The 26,449-nt window shown below is 35.9% G+C and overlaps 1 protein-coding gene across 32 annotated transcripts in view; it reads left to right on the top strand.

The window, feature by feature from the left end:
* The window catches only part of SLMAP (sarcolemma associated protein), a 142,561-nt gene that overhangs the window by 100,572 nt on the left and 15,540 nt on the right, over nt 1-26,449 (top strand). For 13 of the 32 annotated variants that reach the window (XM_055344193.1, XM_055344194.1, XM_055344187.1 and 10 more), the window contains 5 exons: nt 6,768-6,827; nt 11,962-12,042; nt 12,330-12,389; nt 23,790-23,912; nt 24,950-25,024. In XM_055344193.1, the coding sequence (XP_055200168.1) occupies nt 6,768-6,827; nt 11,962-12,042; nt 12,330-12,389; nt 23,790-23,912; nt 24,950-25,024 (399 nt within the window). Of the gene's footprint in view, nt 1-6,767; nt 6,882-11,961; nt 12,043-12,329; nt 12,390-23,789; nt 23,913-24,949; nt 25,025-26,449 lie in introns of all 32 variants that reach the window. The other 19 variants (XM_055344189.1, XM_055344177.1, XM_055344183.1 and 16 more) reach the window with 3 other exon arrangements.

Raw genomic sequence — 26,449 nt, 5'->3', positions numbered from 1 at the left:
TTCTTGATTTGAGCTGTAGTCATATAGACATTTGCTTTTAAAAATTTTATTAACCTGTACCCTTGTGTTGTTTGTCCCTTTCTGTGTGTTATTTTTCACAATAAATAAGTATGGGTTAGAGCCCCTGGGTGGCTCAATTGTTTAAGTGTCTACCCTCAGCTGGGTTGGTGATCTCAGAGTCCTGGGATGGAGCCCCACATCCAGCTCTCTGCTCAGCGGAAGGTCTACTTCTCTCCCTCTGCCTATCCCCCCCACTCATGCTCGAGAGCGCTCGCTCGCTCTCTCTCTCTCTCTCTCTCTCTCTCTCTGTCTCTCTCTCTCATAAATAAATAAATAAATAAATAAATAAATAAATAAATAAGTAAGTAAGTAAGTAAGTAAGTATTTTTTTTAAAGTAGGAGAAAATGGGTCATCTGGGTGGCTCAGTCAGTTAAGCATCTGCCTTCAGCTCAGGTCGTGATCCCAGGGTCACTGCTGGGCAGGGAGCCTGCTTCTCCCTCTCCCTCTGCCGGTCCCCCTGTTTGTGCTCTCTTTCTCTCTCTCTCTGTCAAATTAATAAAATTTTTCTTAAAAATAAATAAAAAATAGGAGAAAATGAATAAGTGTCTCTCTAGAGTATCCCTCAAGAGGGACTTTTTAAAAGGAAAGAAAATCTTCTAACTCATCTTTCAGTTGTCCTGAGCCAAATAGCTCTTTCAAGACCTGCATTTATCATTACATGGAAGTTCTCTTCTGAATCTGAGTGGCTTCTGACTTTTAGTACTCCCAAAGAATTGAGGTGCCCACCCCAAGTTTGAGAACCAGTGGTTAGAAACTTTTTTAAAAGTAAGCTCCATGCCTAGCATGGACTACAACTTCTGATTCAAACCCACAACCCAAAGATCAAGACATGAGTTGAAATCAAGAGTTGGGCTTGATTCCTAACTGATGGAATTACCCAGGCGCCCCAGAAACTTTTTAAAAAAATATTCTTCAATTAATTAAAAAAAATTTTTTTTGTTAAGATTTTATTTGTTAGAGAGAGCACGAGTAGCGGAGAGGGGCAGAGAGTCAGAAACAGACTCCCCACTGAGCAGGGAGTCAGATGTAGTGTTCGATCCCAGGACCCTGAGATCATGACCTGAGCCAAAGGGAGACAGATGCTTAACTGACAGTCACCCAGGCGCCCCTTTTCCTCAATTATTTATTACAGGCCACTAATGATTCACCAGGTTTGAGAATATTACCTTAAGTAATTTCAGTAGTGACAATAGCAACAGGTAATTATTATTTAGCACTTTGATACTAGTACTGTGTAAAACATTTTGCATATTTAAATCTTAGTTTTTTAGAACAAGGAAAACATTCAAATAGTTTTTCCAGGTTTGGTTCCTTTAAAGATAGATGTTCAATCCATTCATTCAATAAATATTTATTAAGCATGTACATTGATATATGCCAGGTCTTATTTTAGCTGTTGGGAAAGCTTTGCCATCATGGAGTTTACATTCTTTGGAGGAAAGAAAAACTAATAAACTAATGTCAGGTAGTAATAAGTCCACTGAAGAAAAATTTAAAAATGTAGGTAAAACCAAAGGTAGTTAAAAGGTAGCATGTGGGATTTGAACAGATTTGAGACTAAACTGAATGAGATGTACATGTGTCTGGAGAAAAGTATGTGAGATAGAAACTATGAAAACTGGGACTGGACTGAAATAGGAGTTTTAGAACAATAAAAATAGCTTTAAAGGGGGGGGGGCAGATAATAAATATTTTAGGCTTTCCAAGCTATAAAGTCTCTAGTAGTTGCAACTACTAAACTACCATTGTAGTGGAAAGCAGCTATGGACAGCATGTACATGAATGGACCTGCTGTGTTCCTCTAAAACCATATTTACCCAACAGGCAGCAGGTTGCATTTGACCCTTAGGGCTATAGTTGGCTGACCCCTGTGCTAGATCATGTAGACTTCGTAGGTCTGGTAGGGACTTCAGATTTTGTTCTAAGGGTGAGCATTTTGAACAGTAAATTACTCCTAAGGTATGTTTAGGATTTTTTAAACATGGTGGCACTTAAATCTTCAACATACTAGAGAAAGATTGTAATGGCTTTCAAAGTCTTCATTTGTATTATTTTATTATTTGCTAAAATTCATGTAACAACATTTGTGGAAACCTGTTTTATATGTTCAGAATTGTCTTGGAATTAAATTATTGATGAGATACCTTCCTACTTCCACTAGACTCTAAATTCCTAAATATATAACATATATCTTGGTAATAATCCATGAAGAGTACCTAGTATTCTATCTGGTACACAGTAAATATTTGAAGTGTTTTCCTCAAAGAGTTCATAGTATATTGAGAAAGGTAGACAAAAATATATAGTTGCAGTATATAGCTCATTAGAAATAGGAATGACAGACTATGTTTGAGGAGAGATCCCAAATCCATCCAAGACAAAGGAAGAGAAATTCCATTTTAGACTTGGTGAGATGAACTTCCTGAGGGATTTCTGGGTGGAGATGTTTGGGAAGAAGTTAGTAGTGTTCTGAGACCTAAGAGAGAGAGCTAGACTAGTCATCAACATTTTAAAATTATGCAAATATAGTAGGTAAATACTATTTAAAATGAATTTTTGTTGTTGACAGACACTTTGGAGATTAACACATTTTTTTTCTTGGTAGAACTATAAAAATTTTGTAATCTACTCCCTCCCTAAATACAGACAGTACTGCATTGAAAATCTTTGTACGTTGTCTCTTTCCAGAGTAATACACAGAATAGAGACTCTGTGTCAAAGTACATGTGCTTTCAACATTTGGATGAGTTCTGTCAAAATTGCCCTCTAAAAAAAAAAAAACAATTTACACTCCCACCAGAAGGACATAAGATTACTCATATACTCAGCCCTCCTGGTACTGAATGTTTGCCAAACTGATGAGTGAATAATGCCATGGCATTGTTTCTGTAGGTAGACCGTAAATTTCACGTTGACTGGACATTTTCTTTTCTTGGCCTCTGAATTCAGTATTGTTATTCTTTGCCCCTTTTCTGTTGTGTTTGACTTTTTCTCATCCATTTTTGGAGGGCCTCATATCTTTGCTATCCCTGTGTTCCCTTTCCTTCTTCTGTGCTTTATTTTTCTACATAATCTCCATCTGATGTTTCATTTGTTTATTTAGCATCTTTCCCTCCTCACTCCATTAGAATGTAAGAACTAGGAAGGCAGGAATTTTGTCATTTGTTCATTCTAATGTTTCCAGCATCTAGGAGACTATCTGGCGTATAGTAGGTACTCCCTAATTAATTGTTCAGTAAATGAATGATAAATGGTGACCTATTATCTGCTATTTATTTTTCAAATACTTTCTCCATGTCTGTCACTGGCCCTTTACCTGTGTTTATAGTGAGTTTGATCAGAAAATATTAATTTGGAATGCCTGGGTGTCTCAGTGGTTGAGCGTCTGCCTTCAGCTCAGGGCATGATCCTGGGATTGAGTCCTGCATCAGGCTTGCTACAGGGAGCCTGCTTCTCCCTTTGCCTGTGTCTCTGCCTCTCTCTGTGTGTCTCTCATGAATAAATAAATGCAATCTTTAAAAAAATTTAAGTTAAAAAATTTTAATTTACTTGAGGTCAAATATATCTGTCCCTTCACATATGGTTTTTGTGTTCTGCATTATGCCTAGGGCTTTTTTTTTTTTTTTGAAACCTTTGGCTCCCTTTCACCCATTTCTCTTACTCCCTCACCTCCTGCCTCTGGCAACCACCAGTCTGTTGTCTGTATCTATGAGTTTGTTGTTGTTTTTAATTCCACACGTTAAATGAGATCATATGGTATTTATTTTTCTCTGTGTGACTTTATTTAACCTAGTATAGCATGCTTAGGATCCATCCATGTTATTCCAAAAGGCAAGATTTCATTCTTTTTTATGATTGAGTAATATATTTCTTTACCTATTCATGCATCATTGGGCACCTAGGTTGTTTCCATATCTCAGCTACTGTAAATAATGCTGCAATGAACATAAGGGTGCATATATCCTTTTGAGTTAGTGTTAGAAGGGAAGGTAGAGGAAATATTCCAGAAAATATAACAAAAAAGACAAGAGTTGGTTTGAGGTTTTATCTAAGTAAAGACCAAGGGGGATTTTTTAAAAATTAAGGTATTGATCCTGGAAATCTAACATCTGAATAATAAGATTTCCAGAGTGTGGGAAAGGGGAGAGTGAGAGAAGAATTTATCAGTGAAATAGAAGAGAAGGTAATTCCCCAGAGTTGAAAATATGAGCTTCTAAACTGAAAGGATGCACTGATTACTCGACACAATATATTTTAGAACACACACACTAAGCCAGACACAGAAATTCACATATTATGTGATGGTATTTATATGAAATATCCAGAATAGGAATTCAGAGACAGAAAGCAGATGAGTAATAGCTGGGGCTGGGAAGGGAGGATGGAAGTAAATTCTTAATGAGCATGAGGTTTCCTTTTGGGGTGGTGAAAATGTTTTGGAACTAGATGGAGTTTGCAGTTGCATAACATTGTGAATATACTAAATGCCACTGAATTATTCTCTTTAGAATAATTATTTTATATTATGTGAATCTCACCTCAAAAAAAAAGACCATGTCCTAAGTATATGAAATATAGTAACACCAGGGATAAAGAAAAGATTCTGAAAATTGTGAGAGAGAAAGGATCTCATACTCTGTTAATCATAATAAACTAAATTATAATATAGCAATAAATAAACTTCTGAAATCTAAATGGCTTAATTCAACAAATATTTTTTTGCACTCATGCTCTATGTCCATGGTGAAGGTGAGAACACTTTTCCATGTTATTCAGGGATCTAGGTTAATGGAGGCTTTACCATCTTACGATAAAGAATTTTGCCATCTCAGCACATAGTTTCTAGAATGGGGAGAAGAAAGCAGTATAGAAAACTCCTACTCTTTCTTAAATGGTTTATCCCTGGCGAGAACCAGTCATGTGGACCTTCCTTAGTGCTACAGAGTTTGAAACATGCAGTCTCCCAGGTGCCTAGAAAGAACAGGCATACCACACTGTACTGAGCACAAGAAGTCCCTACTGAGGAACAGCACTCACCATCTCATTTGAAGCTAGAAAATAGTGGTACAATACTTTCAAAATTCTGAAGGAAATTATTTCCTGTAGAATTGTGTATCTAGTCACACCATCAGTCAAATATGAGAACACTAACATTTTCAGAGGAACAAAGTCAAAGCATTTAACCTTCTATGAGTCCCCTTTCAGGAAATTAACTGAGGATACTTTATGCTAAAACAAGGGATTAAAACAGAAGAAGAAAGATTTGGATTCTGGGGGTAGAGGATTTTGGATACAGCCCAGACTGGAGCAGGATACAGCCCAGACTTAAAGATATCCCAGCTGGTCAGGGATATATAATATGATGGATTACCTGATATGTTTGACAGTATTGAGAGTTTTTATGGTTCTGTTAAGAACTTGGGCTGTGTTTGAGATAGATATATAAAAAGTTAGCAAAATAAAATATTGCAAACTCCAAAATCACTACAAGTTGTATAAGAAGGTACAAGCAGAGAAAGATAATTGTAGCATATTACATGATTCAAATATAAATAATAGTCGTAGTACCATAGATACTAAGTATAGATGGACAAATGTATCCCTTAGGAGGATGATAGTTAAAAAGGACTCAGAGTCCTTTTTTTAGTCATCTATTAGAGGTTGTCAATAAATAGTGTTTAAAATGGAAAAGTAAAATAGCAGTATTTTAGAACTATAAATGTGAATACCAGAAGAAATAGCTTGAAGTTAAAAGTTATTGCTTAAAAAAAAATTGCTTCTAGGAAATGAATTTCAAGAATGGAGTGTGGAATAGGACAAAAGATGGGGTGGACTGCCTTTTAAAATTATCTAAACCCATTATTTTGACTTTAAGAAAAATTTTTAAGGAGCAGGGGCAAACAGTGCCACATACTACAAAGAGCATATTACAAAATGAAAATTATTTAAAGGAGCCGTGGCCTTTGGCAGAGAGGAGGTTATAGTAATCTTGGGACAGTTTTAGTGGCTGGTGGGTGTAAACCAAGCTGCATTGGGTTGAAGAGTGAAGGAACAGAGAAATTATTTCACATGCTGCCAAGGTATAAACTCAAGGAGACCAACTGACATACAGGATTAAATAAGGGGATATTCAGAATAGATATTCCTCTCAGTGAAATGAAGAATATGAAGATCTGAATTTAAATAAATTATAAAGAAACTACATTATACATTTACCGAAAATCCCCTATAAAACAAAACAAAAGTATTTATTTTAATATCTTTTAAATGATTCATTTTATTGAAGCCTGTCATATATGCATCTCTGCTGAATTGTATCAATAGGGAAAAGTAAACTGTTGGTATAATATAATTTGTATTATTTCTTTAAATACTTTCTCAGAATTCCTTTATTTCAACTTGATTTAAAGAGGGTTTCTTTGTTCTGAGTCCTTTTCTAAAAGGTGTAGGCTTTTTAGATAAGGTAAAAACTAACGAAAATAAAAGACAAAATTTCCCCCAACCTCAGATTTCTGCATTAATCTGATTGCTCTATTATAGTTCGAGTTTTCTTAGTTCTCCTTCCAGCTTCAAGTTTTTGTACAAGCCTAGTCATGGGAGTAATATTATCATCTTTAAATTTGGTCATGGAATGTGTTACACTGCCCCGCTCAGGGAAATGCTACTTGGTTTGGGCTTGGATAGTAACATTTGTTTTCTTTGGCAGAGAAGCTGATCGTCGAGGGGCATCTAACCAAAGTGGTAGAAGAAACAAAGCTTTCAAAAGGTTCGTTTTCTCTGGGTTTTCTGTGGGTTTTGACAACTCTTTTGGATAATGGAGGTTAGTGTACTTTTCCAAGGTCATAGTATTTTAACCATCAATTTATTTCTTATAGCTCACCAAGTGGCAATCTAGTAACAGTATCATATAATCTAAGATAGTTGGAGTTCTGTCTTAAGAAGGATATCTTAATTAGAAAGGTTCTTTTTTAAGTGGGTATATATATATATATTTTTTAAGTGCTTGAAATAGATTTTGTTAGGTATGAAAGATTTGTTCCGATCTGTCTCACTTCTAGCATTATTTTCAGCTTTTTTGATATTTGATATTATATTTGCTATAAAAATTTTAATTAAACACAATGTAAATCTTTTGTAAAACAGGTGAAAAATGCTTGCAATTCTATTTCTGTGGTTGTCATACCTTAACATTCCTTATGAAATTTAATATTTTCTTAATTTTTGGCATATCAATTTGATTTAAATAAAAGTGTTATGTAAAGTCTTCTTATATTTATAATGAGTAGTCTTGAAATTGCCTGAAATAGTTTATTCTCTTCTGTTTATTCTCTTCTGTTACAATTGTCAGAGAAGAAAAGTGTTCTAAAGCATTATATTGTCAAGTCACTCTTATGCATTAGGGAAATTGGACAAATAAATTTGGTGTGATGTGCTCATTATCATTCTCGGACTTTCATCAGAACCTACCAGGAAAGTTTATAAGTAGATTCACAATCTTTTTGGTCCATTAAAACAATGAGTGATGAAAGTTTGGAATACTCCATCTCAGTATATTCTGTTTTATAAAAGTTAACAGGAACCATTTTGGCTTCTAAAAATATTTAAAAGGAGAATGTTATTTCAAGTATCTGGTGGCTTCCATTCTGAATTTTGTGCATGGCAGATGCCATATTTGGGGAAAGAATGCATAGAATATGCATCACTAATATTGTTCTGGCAAACAGGCATTGGATTTCAGAGCAGTGAACTATTTTTAGTACATGTGGCAATTTATTTCATCTTATTAAAGTGAGATGAGAACAGATTTTAACATAGCTTTTACTTCACCACCCAAATACCTACTCAGATTAGTTGAATAGCCAGCACACTGAAGTGGAAGTGTAGAGCCTTAGAAAAATAATCAGTCCTACTTTAATTAAAAATATCTTGCTACTTTAGTGCTTCTATTTTATGTGTTCTGAATTCAAATATATTTGCTTGACATTATGTGGTGTCATTATTGAAAAAGATTTGTACCGTCTTTACTTATTTGCTTTTGAAAACTGGCTCTAAAATATGTGTTGAAAGCTTTAAAGAGCATACATTTTGATCCAACAATTCCATTTCTGGGTTTTTATATTAAGAAACAAATTGGACAAAATGCAAGGGTATTCACTTCAATGTTTTAAAAGCAAAGAGAGGAAAACAGTAAGTGTCCAGTAATGAGGGCATTTATTAAATAAATTATAGCAAGTAAGTCCATGCAAGTGAATACATCCTTTAAGAATGGTAATACAGATCAAGTTTTATATACCCAGAGATTTTTCTGTCAGCAGTCAACATTTTACAAACATTTCTCACAGTTACTATGTAGAGGTACACTAATCCTTGTAACAAACTGGATGGCTGAGATAAGTTACATTTTAAATGCTTTATATCTGACTATAAAGTATTTCTTTTGATTTGGCTAAGTATTATTTTTAAAATGCTTCCATGGGTGGTTTTTGGTAGAATTTCTTTTCTGCATTGAAAATAACAGTTCCTAGAAATTGCCAATTACCAGATTTTATAAGTTTTAGTATTTCAGATATATCACTTAATGCAAAATGTAACCATAGATTGTATGTGCTTTGTGTTTAAACCCTAACTCAACCAGCAGTCATTATATGTTTACTGTAGGCTGAGGGCAGAAATAAAAAGAATACTGGTAGGTAAAACAGATGGTTTCTTTCTTTCTTCCTTTCTTTTCCTTTTTCCTTTTTCCTTTCCTTTCCTTTCCTTTCTTTCCTCTTTCAGGATTTTATTTATTTATTCGTGAGAGACACAGAGAGGCAGACATAGGCAGAGGGAGAAGCAGGTTCCTCACAGGGAACCAGATGGGGGGACTTAATCCCTGGGCCCCAGGATCACACCCTGAGCCAAAGGCAGACATTCAAACGGCTGAGCCACCCAGGTGTCTCAAAACAGATGGTTTCAACTCCAGATTCTGCCACTAACTAACTAGCTGTATGCCTTCAGGCAACTTACTGTTTAAACTTCAATTTCCTCATTTGTAAAATGAAATTGACAATATTTAACTGCAAATTTGTGGAAATTTAATGAAATATTGCTTATAAAGCAAGGAGCATTGTTCTAGTATTCAACAAATGTTAGTTCTCATTTCCCTTCTTGCTTTCTTACCAACTAATGGTTCCATTGGTGTAGGAAGTGGTCTGTGGCCAGTAAGTTTGTTCTGTCCATCCATCATTATGTGTTCTCAGAGATACAGTGAAAATACTCATCTTGTTGTATGTAGACTTTCCAGTTTGGGAACAGTTTTGGTATTGATTCTGGTAGCTATCCTTCTGTTTCCTTCTATATATTATTGGTATGTATCTTAATGATTAAGTGCTGCAGAGAAAATCAACCAGTAAGGATTTTTTTAATACTAGAACGTTGGGTGCTGCTTCATAGCTAAAGAATGGATGTTTTGAGAGGAAAGAAATACTCTTCCTTTTCCATCTCATTTGTTATATCCTATTTCATTCTTGAATACATTTGGTTTGCCTCCACATAATAATTGTAATATTAGGACGTAACAGTGATGGACCATGATTTGACTTGTCTTCTTACTCAAAATAGGTTCGTGCCTTCAAACATCCTCTCTTTGGAGTGCCTGCTATATAGTGAACACTTCACTGCAGTGGGGATAGAGCACTTAACAAAATAGACAAAAATCCCTGTCCTCATGGAACTTACGTTCTAGTAAAATCTTACTGGAAGATTTGATCCCACCTTTTAGTTTTACCTTCCTGGCTAATATTCTAAATATAAAATAAAAGTTCCTTCTAATCCAAAAGAATACTTTTGAAAATACATTCTTCTTGATTTACCTCAATATCTTGATCTTAAAATTGCCAAGAATATTAAAATCAGAAGAGTCCTTTTTCTGTTCTCCCAGAGAGATTCCTTTTCCATCCATGTATAGATTAGATGTAGTAGCCTGCCTTGTTTGGAACTGTAACTTTGTGATTAAAACTAGAACATTCAGAAATGCCTGATTATGGCACACTGTGAATGCAGGAGAGGTCATAGATTGTATTCCCACGGGCCTCCATGGTCAGTGACTGCACTTCTAATCTAAGCTCTGTGTCTCTCAGCAGTTGGCCTATGACTAGAAATGGCAGTGAGAAAAGAAGCAAAAGGCTTCTTGTAATCTATCATCTATTTCACAAATTCAGCCACAAATTCTAGGGATGTTCTTAATGGAATAGCCATAATAAGTTATATTTTAATATTGTATAAAATATATTTTAATATTAATTAATGGTTTTAGATATGTTTTTTATTACTTTCAAAATGGAAAATATCTCTTCATTTAGTTGGGTATAAAACGATATATATTAACAAAAATTTTCAAACAATGTATGACAATATGAAGTTAGAAAATCAGAACCTGCCATGTCCCTATCTCCAGAAATGACAGTGGGTATTTCTATTGTGGATCCTTCTAGACTTGAATAAATATGTACAGCTGAAAATTCATAGCTAAATGTATAGCTATTTTCATTCTAAGTGGGGTCATATACATACTGTTCTGTAACAATCTTTATTTTTACTTAATAGTAAGGAACATATCTTGAATATTTTCCATTCCATAATGAACAATGCTTCAATAAACATCCTTATATATATTATATGTAGTCTGTTTTTTCTTTGAAAAAGTACTAGAAGTGGATATGCACATTTAAATTTTTGATGGTATTACCACAAACAATGGCCATAACATTATACAAAATAATATATACTCAGTGAATTTATAATCTAAAGAAATAAGATACATATATACACATAGATGATATAAAATAGAGCAGGATTAATTACAAGATCATAGGATACAGAGAATATGCAATAAAAAGCCGTATGCTGGAGAAATGAAGACTTACTTAGAGGTTAGGGGATTAAGCTGTATCTTATAGAATGAATAGGCCTAGTAGAGAGAATGGTCATTGAGTTTAGCAAAATAGCAACTCTAGCAAAGAATTGGGAGATCATAGTGCGCTGGCATATCTCAGCCCTGTAAAGAGGCTAGCCTGACTGAAAAAGAGCTCATGTGTCCATTAATGCAAGGACCAAATTATAGCTAAATCCTGGGAGGTAAAGATTGGCTGAGACCCTGTGGAGAATGGGGAGATGCTATAGGATTTTGTCAGAGAAATAGCTGTCTCTGTAAATGCTGTTTTAATGCATGCCATATTACACGCAGATGTGCAAATTGTTGGGCTTATAGTTAGGATTTTTGATAGCAATGTTGAAAATGAGGCCTAGGATGTCTTTATTGGCAGAGGCAGTGCACCACTTGCAAATAATCTCAAAACTTTCTTTAGGTCTTTCTAAATGTGGTTCAGGTACTTACATATATATATATATATATTTTTTTAGATATAAAAGGCTATTGATTTTCTTTAAATGTCATTTTTATAACAAGTTGTGATTTTAGAGTTTTATATAAATATAAATATTACTAAGTATAACTATTGCTAAGGCAACCTAACTAGTGTTTTTATGTAAGAAAGCCCCTTGCATCATCTTCATACAATGTCCACATTTTCTTGGAATTTTGCTATATTTGTTGCAGTTCTCTGAATACTTTAGCAAAGCTTGCTTCATTTTTGTTTCTAGTTGGCCAGTGGACAGCCTTGACAAAAGCCCCAGCCCTCTGCACAGCAGATATGATCCACATTATAATTTAATATGAGCCACATGTAATAAATAACCAGCATTCCATTTTGGACTAGAGTGGTGAAGAAGTAAGAGATTCAGTGACCTCAGTTAATTTTAAAAGTATTTTGCATATCAGTAGATTTAGAGCACTCAAATCGTAAAGCAGTTTTATTAATATAGTTGTAATGAGATTCTACTTTCATTTTTTTTCTTGGTAGAAAACCAGGCAAGAGCAAAAGAATCTGATTTGTCAGATACTCTGAGTCCAAGCAAGGAAAAAAGTAGTGACGACACTACAGGTAAGTTATAACCTGATGTTTGCAAATCTACAGATGTTAATGTTACTGGCTGAGCAGTTTAGGTATGCAGATTAATGTGGGTGGAGATTTCAAAGTTTGTGTTTTGGGGGAAAAAGTAGTCTCCTTCCATTTTTGAAGTTACTCTTTTGAATCTTGAATATATTGTTAAAATTACTTTCAACTATCCAAATATGACACCTGTATAAATTTCAGTTATTTATTTTGATAGTGATAGCTTCAGGATGGACCTGATTACTGTTTGTAATTATCTTTTTTGCCCCCTACAGACGCCCAAATGGATGAGCAAGACCTAAATGAACCTCTTGCTAAAGTATCCCTATTAAAAGGTACTTTAACATGTTTTTATGACATTTTAAACCAAGACATCAGGGCAGCCCGGGTGGCTCAGAGGTTTAGTGCTGCCTTCAGCCCAGGGCCTGATCCTGGAGACCTGGGATCGAATTCCTCGTTGGGCTTCCTGCATGGAGCCTGCTTCTCCCTCTGCCTGTGTCTCTGCCCCTCTCTCTGTGTCTCTCATGAATAAATAAATAAAATCTTTAAAAAAGAAAAAAAAAAAAAAAACAAGACATCAGATTTACTCTTTGCCACAAAATCACATATATTATATGAAGTTTTAAATTTAGTTAAAAGATTAGGACAGGTTCTCTAAAGTAGCAGGAACTAAAATTTCAAATGTTGGTGTTGGTGCCAGTGCTTCAAACAAAAATATTTAAATTGTAAAATAATTTGGATCAATCAAGGTTATGGAAGGGCAAAGTGGTTAAGTGTTAGAATATGAAATGCAACTGTGGTTTTTGGTGTTTGCCTTGATACCTCTGATACGAGCTCATTACCACTTTTAACATAAATTAGAAAAAGGTGAAAATATTAATATTCTTTAAAGAACTGCCTGTTTGCTCTATTCTCATATGTTAACAATTATAAAGTTCCTCATTTTCTACTCTTTTTCATCCTCCAATAAATATCCCTACGTTCTTAGGACACTCTTCTAGAAATAGGTGGGGCCAAAATAAGCAGTGCATGTAATAAACTTCCACTAGTAACACTTCTAAATGAGAACTACATTTATTTCTTGATATTTACTTGTTGAGACTGAAATGGGTAGTAAATAAATCATTTATAGAAGAGTTTTTAAAGTGCCTTGGGTGGCTTATGAATAAACCTGTGTTTGTCAGCATTTAGTCTTTTTTATATTTCCTTTTGTACACAAGATAAGTTGACATATAAGTTCAGTCCAGTGGGTTATATATGTTGTTAGGGGTGGACTAACACCAGGCAATTGTCTGGAATCAGCAAAAACCGCATATCAAAGTTACTCTGTGAGGAGATGCCTATGCTTCTGACTGGGCTTTTAAGGAATCTCTTAGTCCAGACCCCAGGTTTTGGGTTATTTAAGGAAGCCTTAGTTTCACCCTACATGACCTTGCTGCCGGCTGACTTGTCAGTGATGGGAATTGGGGGAGAATCCAGATTCTCCTAGAGGTCCTTAGCCTGGGCATCCTGGCTTTCTCTTTTCTTCTCCATGGAAACTGAAGCTCACATGACTCTTTGAGCCACCTTTCACTGATTTCCATTACTACGGAAAGCTCTGAGGATTATTGGCCCAGGCAGCACAATTGTCAGCCTGCCTTTAAGTATGATCATCGTTTCCAGCACTTTTTAAGCACTCTGATTGATCTGCACTCTTCTTGGGTGATCTTTGGTGTTGATGAGGCTTGCTTTTCTTCTAGTGTTATAATAGTAAGTCTGAATTAACGTTTGCATAGTCCAGAAACCTCATCTTGGAGCATTTCTGGTTCTTCTCAGAAATGCAATATTGCGGGCACCCCGGGTGGCTCAGCGGTTTAGCGCCACCTTCAGCCCAGGGCGCGTTGGGACTCCCTGCATGGAGCCTGCTTCTCCCTCTGCCTGTGTCTCTGCCTCTCTCTTTCTGTGTCTCTCATGAATAAATAAATAAAATCTTGAAAAAAAAAAAGAAATGCAATATTGGTACTGTTCAAAATGTTACTGATGCTAAAAAGCTTGTCAGAACCCCTGGGCCTTTGTGGGAACATAGAGAAACAAAGAAGGTAGGTGAATGAATAACAAGCACCTGTCATACAAAAGTAGCTGTTTTTACTTTAGAAATCTCCCAGAAACCTTTTCAGCATCCAAGTTCAGATTGATTTAAAAGTAACATTTATGCTTGTATTCTATTATTAGTGCTCTTGTGATTTTATATGTCAGTCTGTTTTGGACTTTATTTTTATCCCATTGCCTACTACAGTGCCAGATGTTCAATAAAATTTGGTTATTTGTTGAATGGATTAATAATAGACCTCTTACATCAAAGTTATAAAACCATAGAGCATTGGAAAGTAGCACATTCTAGCCAAGAAGCTGAAAGTCAGAGAGCTCTGGGTTCAATTCTAGCTCTGCCATTTATTTATAATTTGCCCTTGGGAAAATTGCTTGACGCCTCTGTGCTTCATTTTTTTTCATTTGTCATATTGGGGTTTACTGTGAGGATTAAATGAAATAATGCATGTAGATCACTTACCATAGTGTTGGGAACATAATATGTTAAGCATCATAATGAAGACACTGCTAATAATAATGATGTTGGTGTTTGGTAAAAGCAGACCTATCCGTTAAAGAGTAGCTTTTCATTAATTGAATAAAATCATGGGGTTTATTTTTTTTTTAAGATTTATTTATTCATGAGAGACAGAGAGAGAGGCAGAGACATAGACAGAGGGAGAAGCAGGCTCCGAGCCTGATGTGGGACTCTGAGATAGGATTTGGGACTCTGGGAACACTCCCTGAGCCAAAAGCAGATGCTCAACCACTGAACCACGCAGGCGTCCCAATCATGGGGTTTAAAAAATAGATTTCTTACTATATCTTTGAGGGAAAAGCAGTTGTTGGTGATGTTTCTTTTCCAATTAATAATGTATTTGTTTACTCTGCCAAATGTCAGGGAAAACTTTTTCTAATCCATGAGTACCACAGGAAGGCTAAATCATATTTATAAAAGTGCCCATGCTATAGCCTAGGAATCAGACTCAAGGAAGAGGGAATGAGATGGGGAGTTGTTGTAGGGAAGAAGACTAGAAAATATGAGGTCCCTGTTGGAGGAGGGTGGTTGTATGGATGCTACTAGTGATTGCTTGGGTACCATTGGTGAAGATGGGTCAGAGTTTTCCTAACCTTACTTGAAGTAAGGTGACAAAAGCAGAACCCCAAAACTTGCCTTACATTTCTATATGATTGTAACTTTTATTAGTGAAGTAGCTATCAATGCCCCTTAAAGATTTTGCAGCTTGATTTTTAAGAACAGATTGTTAAGTCAGTGATTAGTCGGGATCCCTGGGTGGCGCAGCGGTTTGGCGCCTGCCTTTGGCCCAGGGCGCGATCCTGGAGACCCGGGATCGAATCCCATATCGGGCTCCCGGTGCATGGAGCCTGCTTCTCCCTCTGCCTGTGTCTCTGCCTCTCTCTCTCTGTGACTATCATAAAATAAAAATAAAATTAAAAAAAAAAGAAATGATATGATCAGACCTGTATTTTAAGAGGATTTGTTGGATGAACTAGAATAGGTAGAGGCTGGAGATACGGCAACCAAATAGGCTTAAGTAATCATTGAGAGTCTGAGCTAGGATGATTGCTGTGGAAATTTAAACAAAAAACAAAGTCCAGTCTGGGTCCCTGTTGTTCTGTTCTTTATCATCTTTCCTTTGGTACTCTTATTTCAAATCTATAGGTCAGGAACTGAATAGAGAAATGAATGGAAGTTAGATATAATTCCAGCATTTGATGTGGAGTTACTGAAAGGATGATAGTTTTATTAACGAAAATAATATTTTTGGAAGAAGGTAGGGAAAGTGATGGTTTAAGTTTGGCACATCATTGAACAGGAAGGGTAACCTTGACCATAGGTTCTGGTTTGCCTGGAACCATTTATGTCCCAGCACAACAATTACTAAAAGTGCTTCCTTTCGCATTCAAAGGTGTCCACATTTTGTGTTGTCATCCTAGGAACCAGAGATGCAATTGGAAGTGCAAGACAGAAAGTAGGACTAGAAAGTCATTTTCATTTATTTCGGAGGCATTTATTGACCCAGAAGATACAGAGATAAGACACAGAGGAGGTTGCAGTCTTCTGGAGAAAAGAGATATGTGGATAGCATAGTAAGTGTTTTAATGGATGTGGTAGAAACTTTGGAGAGCACAGCTAACTTCCTGGCTAGGGGCAGGGATGGGGTGGAGCAGTAGTCATGATAGGCTTCCCAAATGGGGTGGTTAAAGATAATTGAGACTATGCCAAGAAGGGAAAGGGAGCTGTGCATTTCTTTAAAATACTGTTTACATTTACAAATGAAAGACAGATCAAAACCACAATAAGCACCTCACACCAGTCAGAATGGCTAAAATTAATAATTTAGGAAATAACAGATGTTGGTGAGGATGCAGAGAGAGAGGAACCTTCTTACACTGTTGGTGGGAATGCAAGCTGGTGCAGCCACTCTGAAAAACAGTATGGAGGTTCCTGAAAAAGTTGAAAACAGAGCTATCCTGCAACCCAGCAATTGCACTACTAGGTATTTACCCAAAGATACAAATGTAGTGATTTAAAGGGGCAAATGCACCCCAATGTGTATAGCAGCAATGTCCACAATAGCCAAACTATGGAAAGAACCCAGATGCCCATTGACAGATGGATAAAGAAGATGTGGTATGTGTATGTATGTGTATATATATATATACATACACACACACACACACAATACACAATAAATACTACTTAGCCATCAAAAAAATGAAATCTTGCCATTTGGAAAGATGTAGTTGGAACTAGAGGGTGTTATGCTAAGTGAAATAAGTCAATCTGAGAAAGACAATTATCCTGTGATCTCACTCATATGTGGAATTTCAGGAACAAAAGAGAGGATCACAGGGAAAGAGAGGGAAAAATAAAACGACAAAATCAGAGAGACAAATCCTACGAGACTCTTAATCACAGGAAACAAACTGAGGGTTACTGGAGGGGAGGGGATAAAAGGACGGGTTAATTGGGCGATGGACATTGAGGAGGGCACAGGAAGTAATGAGCAGTGGGTAATATATATATAAGACTGACTAATCACCAAACTCTAACTCTGAAACTAATAATATATTATATGTTAATTAATTGAACTTAAATTTTAAAAATAAATGAAAAGAAACCAAGTAGGAATAATATTTAAAATTAGAATAGCATCTGTCAGGGAGGAAGTGTATAAGAACACAAAATGTGATGGAGCACAGACTATGCAGGACAAATGTGGTGAAAGATAAGACTTGGTCAGACAGAAGACAGTAACATTTTGGGAATTCTGTGCATAAGGGTGACCATGATAGCAGGGGGAATTTCAGGAGAAAGAAAATGTCCATAGTGGAGTGGACAGAGGAGCCAACAAAAGAACCAGTTGCCAAGAGCCCAACTGGTGGAAGGAATGGCAAAGTGGGGAGAATCAACAGTTAAAGGCTGCTGCCAAAGTTAAATTCATAGTTAGGGTAGCACCTAGGACTAGCTCATATGGCTACACATACCCCTAATTGAAAAATGGTCCTTCTCCTCTGTGATGGTTGTTCTCATCACCCAAGCCTGCAACTACCAGACCTTCCAAAGGGAGGAGTGATCATAGTAGAAAGGGGGTGCACCCACCCAGCCAGCTACTTCAGACAGATCACTTCTGTTAGTTGATGAGGTAACATATGTGGCTACATCAACCTTCAACCAACACACATGTACAAAATAAAATGGGAAGAAGTGCTTTGATTTAGCTCTTTCTCAAGTAGTTCAGAGTATCTCAGCTATGTTTAGAGCAAAGATCAGGATTTAAGTTAAAAATCCAGTCACTTTTCTGAAGAAATAGTGACACCAAATTCAATTTAAGATACCTTATAGGTATTCTGTGTGCCAGGGCCGATTTATTTAGTGGGTTTTTGTATGGCATGAATTTCTACAGAATTTAGCCTTTGTTTGAGAAAAGCTGGCTCATGGCCCAGACTGCATACACCAGGCAGTTCTAAGGATACATCATTTATGTTAAGGAGAAAACAGATTCTGTTCATCTTTCCACTTCATCATGTTTCCTAAAAACCATTTATTTATGTTTGACTTTCACATCTAAGTAAAATGGATTTGGCTAAGAAAGCCTTTCACTTAATCTTCATCTAAACAGTTACCACCAGTACTCATCACAACACTTTTCCCAAGATTGTGAAGTAGGTTGATAAGTGTGGACCCAAGCCATAATAAACAAATGCATTTTCCCACACACCTATATGAAAATACAATGCGGCATTAGTCAGTCTTAGCACAAAGATTTGCTCATCCTTCTTGGGTAAAAATTAGCCCTTGGTTTTCTGAGAAGAGGATCTGCACACTAACTACTTGATTATTTGAATAGTCACTGTGTTTATTACATTTAATTTGTAAAGATTTTTTATCAATATCTTTACTTCTTTGATCAAACACTGTGGAATTTGTGTCCATTTGTTACATGGCATCTTACTTGCTCAAATTAAAATGCTGATCCTTTTTATTATGTGGTACAAATAACTAATTTGCAAATAGTAAACCTCTATGTTAGCACAACTTATTAATGCCTAGATTATATTTTGTTTCCTGATACATAATCACTTAACATAAAATTTGTTCCATTATTTTTAGCTTAAAAAAGCAAGTATTAGTTTGTTGTGAAGTTTTGCTTCACAACATCACTGATCAAGGGCATTGTTCTGCTGCAGACAAGAACTGTTTGCTTAAATAGACCTTAAAAATGGATTATGTATGATTCTTCATTTATAAAAAGGTCCCCTTCCTCAAAATGAAATAGTTCTCTAGTCATTTATGACTATTATGTTTATTTTAAAAATCTACACATTTTAGATGCAAATCTATGGTTATCTTGTATATTAGATATCAGATAGGTAAATGTCTATATCTACCATTGTATTAGATGGAATATAGTATGTCCTATATAGTATGGAACATAAGTGTGAAACATACTCATTTAACATTTGTTACTAAAAAGAAATCAACAATAGAAATTGAATCCTCTTATTTCTGGAGAAGAAGCAAGAGTTGGTTGTTAGGAAAACATGCTAATTAAAGCTAATTTCTACGATATAACTAAGAAGTTACTATGATTTATGGGAAAGACAACTGGGCTAAAGTAAGAATTCTAGTCCTGTCTCTACCACTATCCAGATGTGTAAGCCATTTCAGATCTCTGGACCTTTATTTCTTCATTTGTCAAATGAAAGAAGTAGGTCTCTTCCAAAATTCTATGTATCTATATGAGTCCACGCTCCTTTTAAAAATGAAACTAAATGCTATTGAACAATTAGAGAACTTGCAAAGAGCTCACTGGTTTGCTTGGGTTTGACTATCAAGCTCTAAGGCAAGAGACAAATGTGTGCTGGGAGTTCGATGCAGTCGGGGGTTAGTGATAGATACTTCAGCCTGGGCATTAAAGGATAAGCAGGCTTGAAGAGGCAGATGGCGCGAGCAAAGATACATGAGGAAAGTAGTCCCATGACTACTACAGAGCTACTAAGGAGACTACTAGGAATTGAGTATCTTAGTGAGTAATGGAAGATGAGTAATGACTGAATTATGGAGAACTTTTTAAAAGTCAGATAAAGATGTCTGCTCTTGTTACAAGAGTGAATCAATATAGGTTTTTGATCTAAGTAAGAGAATTGCTTTAGTATGCCAGTGTAGGATATAATGCAGAAGGGCAGGATAGATTAAGGGGAAGAATTTGGGGATCCCTGGGTGGCTCAGTGATTTAGCACCTGCCTTCAGCCCAGGGCGTGATCCTGGAGTCCCGGGATCGAGTCCCACATCAGGCTCCCTGCATGGAGCCTGCTTCTCCCTCTACCTGTGTCTCTGCCTCTCTCTCTCTCTCTCTCTCTCTCTCTCTCTCTCTCTCTCTCTCATGAATAAATAAATAAAATCTTAAAAAAAAAAATAGGGGGCAGCTCTGGTGACGCAGCGGTTTGGCGCCACCTGCGGCCCGGAGTGTGCTCCTGGAGACCTGGGATCGAGTCCTGTGTTGGGCTCTCTGCATGGAGCCTGCTTCTCCCTCTGCCTGTGTCTATGCATCTCTCTCTCTCTGTGTGTCTCTCATGAATAAATAAATAAAATCTTTAAAAAATAAATAAATAAATAAATAAATAAATAAATAAATAAATAAATAAATAAATAAATAAAATAAAAATTTTAAAAAATAGGGGGAAGATTTTAAACAGAAGTGATTGGGGATTATTCTAAAATTGTGGCATTGGGATTGGTAATTTCAAGAGGCCTTTTTTAATTAAAAAATGTCAAACAAGAAAAGTTGAAGAGTATCCAAGAGTCATATATGCCCACTGCCTAGATTCAACAATTGGTAGTGTTTTACAGTATTTTATTTTGTATGTATGTAAAAATATTTTTGACTTTTTATTTTGATTTAATTTCAGACTTAAAGAAAAACTGCAGTAGAACAAAGAATCCCATATACTCTTCATCCAGATTCTCCAAATGTTAACCTTTCATTCCATTTTCTCTTACCATTTTACAGAATTTGATTTATCCATTTCCCTCTCCCTCCTCCACCCACCTTACTTTCTCTCCCCCTGAACCATTGAGAGTAAATTGTAGACCTGATAACCTTTACTTCTGAACACTTCAGTGTATATTTTCTGTTTCTCTTACATAGCTCCATACGACTCTCACAGTTAGGAAAGTAACAATGATTATCACATCCATAGACCTTATTCACACATCTTGTCAGTTTTCTCAATAATGTTTTTTAATAAAAGGAATGTCATTATAAATGAAAATCTTGAGTCATACATTGTATTCAGTGATCACGTTTCTTTATTCTCCTTTAATCTGGAACAGTTCCTCAGTTGTTTTTCATGACAGTGGCATTTCTGAAGAGCACAGTTATTTTTGTAGAACGTCCCTCAGTAATAATAATGGACATCATGTCAGGAGGCAACTGATATTGTTCTGTCACTGGTGATGTTAACTCTGTATAAATACCCTATTACTCCTCAGCTTTTTATCTACTTACTTAGTGTTACCATCTACTGAGGATCTTTGACTGAATCAGTTATTACTATAATAGTTGCCAAGTAGTGATTTTCTAATTCTGTCATTCCTTCTACATTTGTTAGCTGGCTTTCTACCATAAAGAAGTGTTTTCTTGTCCCCTCCCTCCCTCATTCACTTCCTTTCTTTCTTTCCTTTCCTTTATCTATATCATTGTGAATTCATGGATTTATGTGTTATTCAGTGTATTATAACCTTTCACTACCATTATTTTGACTCTCATATTCTCCCAGGTTTGGCCAGTTGGGAGCCCCTTGGATCTTTTCAACATGAACCAATCATTCTTTGAGCCCCTTCTTACTTTCTAACACAAAAGATGTTCTACATTCATCTTGTACTTTCACACCTTTAGCACTGAAATCAATTTCTCCAAAGAGCTCTAGTTCTTTTTTAGTGGAGAATAGTATTTAGAAACCAAGGTCTGAGTATTTGGTATGCTCATTGCTTCTAGGCCCATTCAGTAGACCATGAAGAAACAGATGTATGCATATACTTAATGCCCATATATATGAGTGTATCTCACATACCTATGTTTATTTCTACATCTGCATTTGTCTATACCTTCAGATTTATTAGAGTTCATACTCTAATCTTACCCTACACCACAGGATTAACTCTGTCTTCCCTATTTCCATATCATTAATTCTGTTATCTCACAGTGAGAAACCTAGCTCTCTTTTTTTACAATATATTTATTTATTTGATCACTTTTAGAATACACAAAAAAACAGGTTCAGAGTTACTAACCAGTGCTTCTGTGGAAAAGAAGTCTACATATAATTTTTTTTCTTGGTTATCTAATTATTAACCTGGAACAGTAGTTCTCAACATGGAGCAGTTTTATCCCCAAAGAGATATTTGGCAATATATGGAAACATTATGGTTGTTACAACTCAGAGGGAATACTACTGGCATCTAGTGGGTAGGGACCAGGGAAACTGCTAAAACATGCTACAATCCACAGGACAGCCCCAAATTTCAAAAGTGCTAAGGTTAAAAAAATATGAATACACAACTAATAAATTATCTATTGAGGGATTTTACATAGTTTTTTTGTTGTTTTTTTTTTTTTTTTTTTTTTTTTTTTGCTAAATCACTTGAAAATAAGATGTAGGCATCATGACACTTACTTCCTAAACACTCTTGACAGTAAGGACGTTGTCCTATATAAAGACAAATCCAGAGGTGGGCATCTAGGACTTTTGCAGATTCCAATATGTAGCGTTGGAAGAGAAGTTTTGTAGTTGTTGTGACAGTACTCCTGCCACTGGAAAATCTTTCTCTCTCTTTCCCTTTACCAGGAGACCATCTGAAGGAAGAATTGATAGGTTGCCTAGAATAGATGAAACCAAAGCTAAATTTTCTTTTCCCTGCAGGAAAAAGTAGAATATAGTCTGAGTATGAAAATATGTGTATATAACATCTAAGACCTGCTGTAATCATATTGTGAAATTTTATTCTTAGCTCTTTTTTTTTTAAGATTTAATTTTTTAAAGACTTTATTTATTTGAGAGAGAAAGAGCATGAGTGCAGGGAAGACCAGTAGGGGAAGGAGAAAGGCAGAGATCTCAAGTAGACCCTGGTCTGAGTGTGGAGCCTGCTGTAGGGCTCAATCCCACACCCGGTGATCACGACCTGAGCCAAAACCAAGAATTAGACACTTAACCAATTGAGCCGCTGAGGTACCTCTAAAGATTTTTATTTTTAAGTAATTTCTATACCCAACATGGGGCTTTAACTTACAACCCCAAGATCAAGAGTCACATGCTCTACCAACTGAGCCAGCCAGGCGCTCCTCTTAGCTCTTTTGTAATTAAGTTGTTATACCTGAGCTGTTCGTAAACCAAAGTAATAGTCAAATAGAATGCACTAGAAGAATATGACCTAATATATTTATTTCGGCAGTGATCAATAGCAGAAAATTTTAATATGGTGAAAGATGAGCAGAGTGACAAGAGGGGAAAGATATTAGAGAGGGGGGATATTTGAGATGTAATGCTGGATCTAATTTATTTTAATAAAACCGTTTAGGTTACATCATTTAATAACTCAACAAATACTTGTTATGTGTGTAGTGTTGGAGAAATACTGATGACAAAGTGAGCATGATGAAGATTTCAGACTGGTTTTTATTTTGTTCTCTACAACTGGGGAAATAATGCTAAAATATTTTTTATTTGAAAAAAAGTTTGTTTTTGTTTTTCTATTTCCCGTTAAGTTCCAAGTGAAATTTTTCTGACTTGTTATAAAGTATTTTAAAATTGTTAAAGAATGGCATATACCCATCTTACGGATTCTCAAGCCTTACATAAGCTCTACATGAGTGAAATATATAATGTAGTATATGTTAATATATATTTTATAATACCATTGCCATGAATTACTAATATATATTTAGCTGTACTTGTATTCTTTCTCCAGGGTAAAATGACTAAAATGCTTAATATAATTTGCTTCTAAATTTTATTTAACTCACTTGTGCTGTGTTCTTTAACTATGCATGTCTAAATATGAAAGAGATGGCTAATATTTGGTTGTAGAGATTATAGTGTGATACTAACTCTTGCTTTTAAAATAAACATTATTTTGTCAGATGACTTGCAGGGTGCACAGTCAGAAATTGAGGCAAAACAAGAAATTCAGCATCTTCGCAAGGAATTGATTGAAGCCCAGGAACTAGCTAGAGCAAGTAAACAAAAATGCTTTGAACTTCAAGGTGAGATAAAGATTACTTTGATTGTTTTAGGGGATGTGGAAGCAATGTGATATAACTAAGTCCAGAGGCATGGTCTCTTGTTCCAGATCCACAATTTTATTAGATGTGTGATCTTGGGACATTTACCTACCCTCTCTGAACTTACGTTTCAGATCAATAAAGTGGGGAGAGTTACAGTTGCTGTACTTCCTTCATGTTGATGTGAAGATCAAGAAGGACCTATACCAATGAAAGATCTTAACAATTGATTACATATGAAGTACAACAAAAGGGAAAAACATAATGTATTTCAATTTCTAAGTTTTAGTTACACCAAGTGTTGACTCCTCAGTATAAGATGAGGGAAATTTATATCCCCTGTGATTTTATAGTGTAGTCTTCAGTAAATGGGAAAACCCGACAAAGTAAAGGTATAGAATTTTGCAGTTTCCCACTTTCTTTTCTAGTAGTTTACTTATCCATAGTACCATAGGCTAGTGGAGTTAGTGATATTTATTCCCTAGAGCTTACATTTCCATATCATTCACAATAACTACCTAGTTTCAGTCACTTGGTAGCTTAGAAAGTCTTAGAACAAGGAGAAAGTAAATGGCCTATGCTGTCCTCATGTTCTCTAGCTGGCCTTCCTGTTCAGGAGGAAGATTCACATCTCCAGGAGCAACTGGGAACTCCCTGTTAGTACTTACTATGTACTTGGCAGTAAACATGAGAATTTTAAGTCTGTTTTTAAAATTTAAGCTCAAAATGCTGATTAACAACTATTAAGACTGCTCCTCATGTAAAGAATAGCACATATAGTCTTGGTTATATAAGGTCTAGAAAACTCTGCAACTCAAATGAATAGATTTATTACTTACTACTGTTTTATGCTCCCAAAATCCTTAAACTATCTAACTGCTAATACTGATAATACTTACTGCTTATCTTTTTTTTCCTTCAATAAACTTCAAGTGAGAATTTCTTAGAAATTTCCAGCCTCTCAATTCTGAATACTTTCATTAACCCATAAAATTAGATATACTATGTTTTGTTTTTAGCTCTTTTGGAAGAAGAAAGAAAAGCCTATCGAAATCAAGTTGAGGAATCCAGTAAACAAATACAGGTTCTTCAAGGTAGGAACACCCCAGGGCTGTTTGGGATTATTATTGTTTGTTTGTAGTGATACAAAAGGAATGGAAAGTAAGAATGTAGAGAGTTCCCATTTTTCATGTCTTTGGTTTGTTCCTAGAATCTGAGACTATGATTAGACTCTTGGTGGGCTTTTTATTTATTTTGCTTTTTAAAAACACAATCTCCTAGTATTAATAGTGGACACTTGGAGTGGGAAGAGCATGGGTCAAGACATGGGTTTGGTAGGACTCACTTTCTGGGTTTTATAGTCAGTTACTACAGAGGGCACCTTTGGACAGAATATCAATTTGAGCTGCCCTGTGCATTAGCACTTTTAGCTTGGTGACATTATTTCTAAAGCTCATAACAAACTTGCATTAAGGGGTGTCTGGGTAGCACAGGCAGGTAAGTGTCCAACTCTTGGTTTCAGCTCAGGTCCCAATCTCGGGGTCATGAGATCAAGCTCCACGTTGGGCTCTGCGCTTGGCACAGAGTCTGCTCGAGATTCTTCCTCCCTCTCCCTCTGCCCTTTACACTTGTGCTCTCTTTCTCAAACAAATAAAGGTTTAAAAAAACATACTTGAATTGCAACAAAAATTATATATTGCATGAATAGAATAATGATCCCTGCAGTGCTTTCATTGGTAGAGGCTACTCTTTATACCCACCGTTTTGCTATTTCTTTATGTGAACTATCCAGGGTCATTACAGAAATGACCAGAAAGATCCTTGCCTGTCAAAGTTTACTTCAAAATACAGTTCCCGGTGCTGTTAGGCTTGAATTGTGAGAGCCCTAGGGGAGATCTTTCTGCCCTGTGCTATTGTAAAATTCATAAAGCAAAATTAATTTGCCTTTGTTATCAATGAGGGAACTAATGTTATTTTAAACTTTTGGTTTGAGATGTAGAGTGAGAAATAATTAAACAGACCATCTCAATTCAGAAAAAATGGGGAATCATTGTATGAGGCCTATGATATTTGCCCTAAGATATCCCAGAGGAAAAAAATCTTTTGAGTTTTCTTATTTTTGAGTGAGACATTTGAATTATGTATGTATCTACTTTTAAGAGAGAGGAGGGGAAGGGAACATGAGTGAGCCTGGGCATAGAAGGGCAGACAGAGAGAGAGAACCTTAAGCAGGCCCCATGCCCAGCAACAGAGCCCCACGCAGGGCTGAATCTCATGACCCTGGGATCAAGACCTGAGCCAAAATCAAGAGTCAGGCATTTAACCAGCTGAGCCACCCAAATTCCCCTGGGGACATTTGAGTTACTTAAAAATTTAAATTTTATGATAGGTTAGAATTTCTGGGGTAGATTATATGTCTTTTTGAATAGAAAAAATTTTAAACTCTTATAATTTAATGCCTTTATCTATTAGCTTATGTAAATCTGATTTCAATTTGTATTTGCATTCTCTTCTGTGTA

Source organism: Nyctereutes procyonoides, unplaced genomic scaffold (assembly GCF_905146905.1).
Source record: "Nyctereutes procyonoides isolate TBG_1078 unplaced genomic scaffold, NYPRO_anot_genome, whole genome shotgun sequence".
Classification (NCBI taxonomy): domain Eukaryota; kingdom Metazoa; phylum Chordata; class Mammalia; order Carnivora; family Canidae; genus Nyctereutes; species Nyctereutes procyonoides.
The sequence above is the reverse complement of the archived record's forward strand: the minus strand, read 5'-3'. Positions and strand labels throughout refer to the sequence as shown.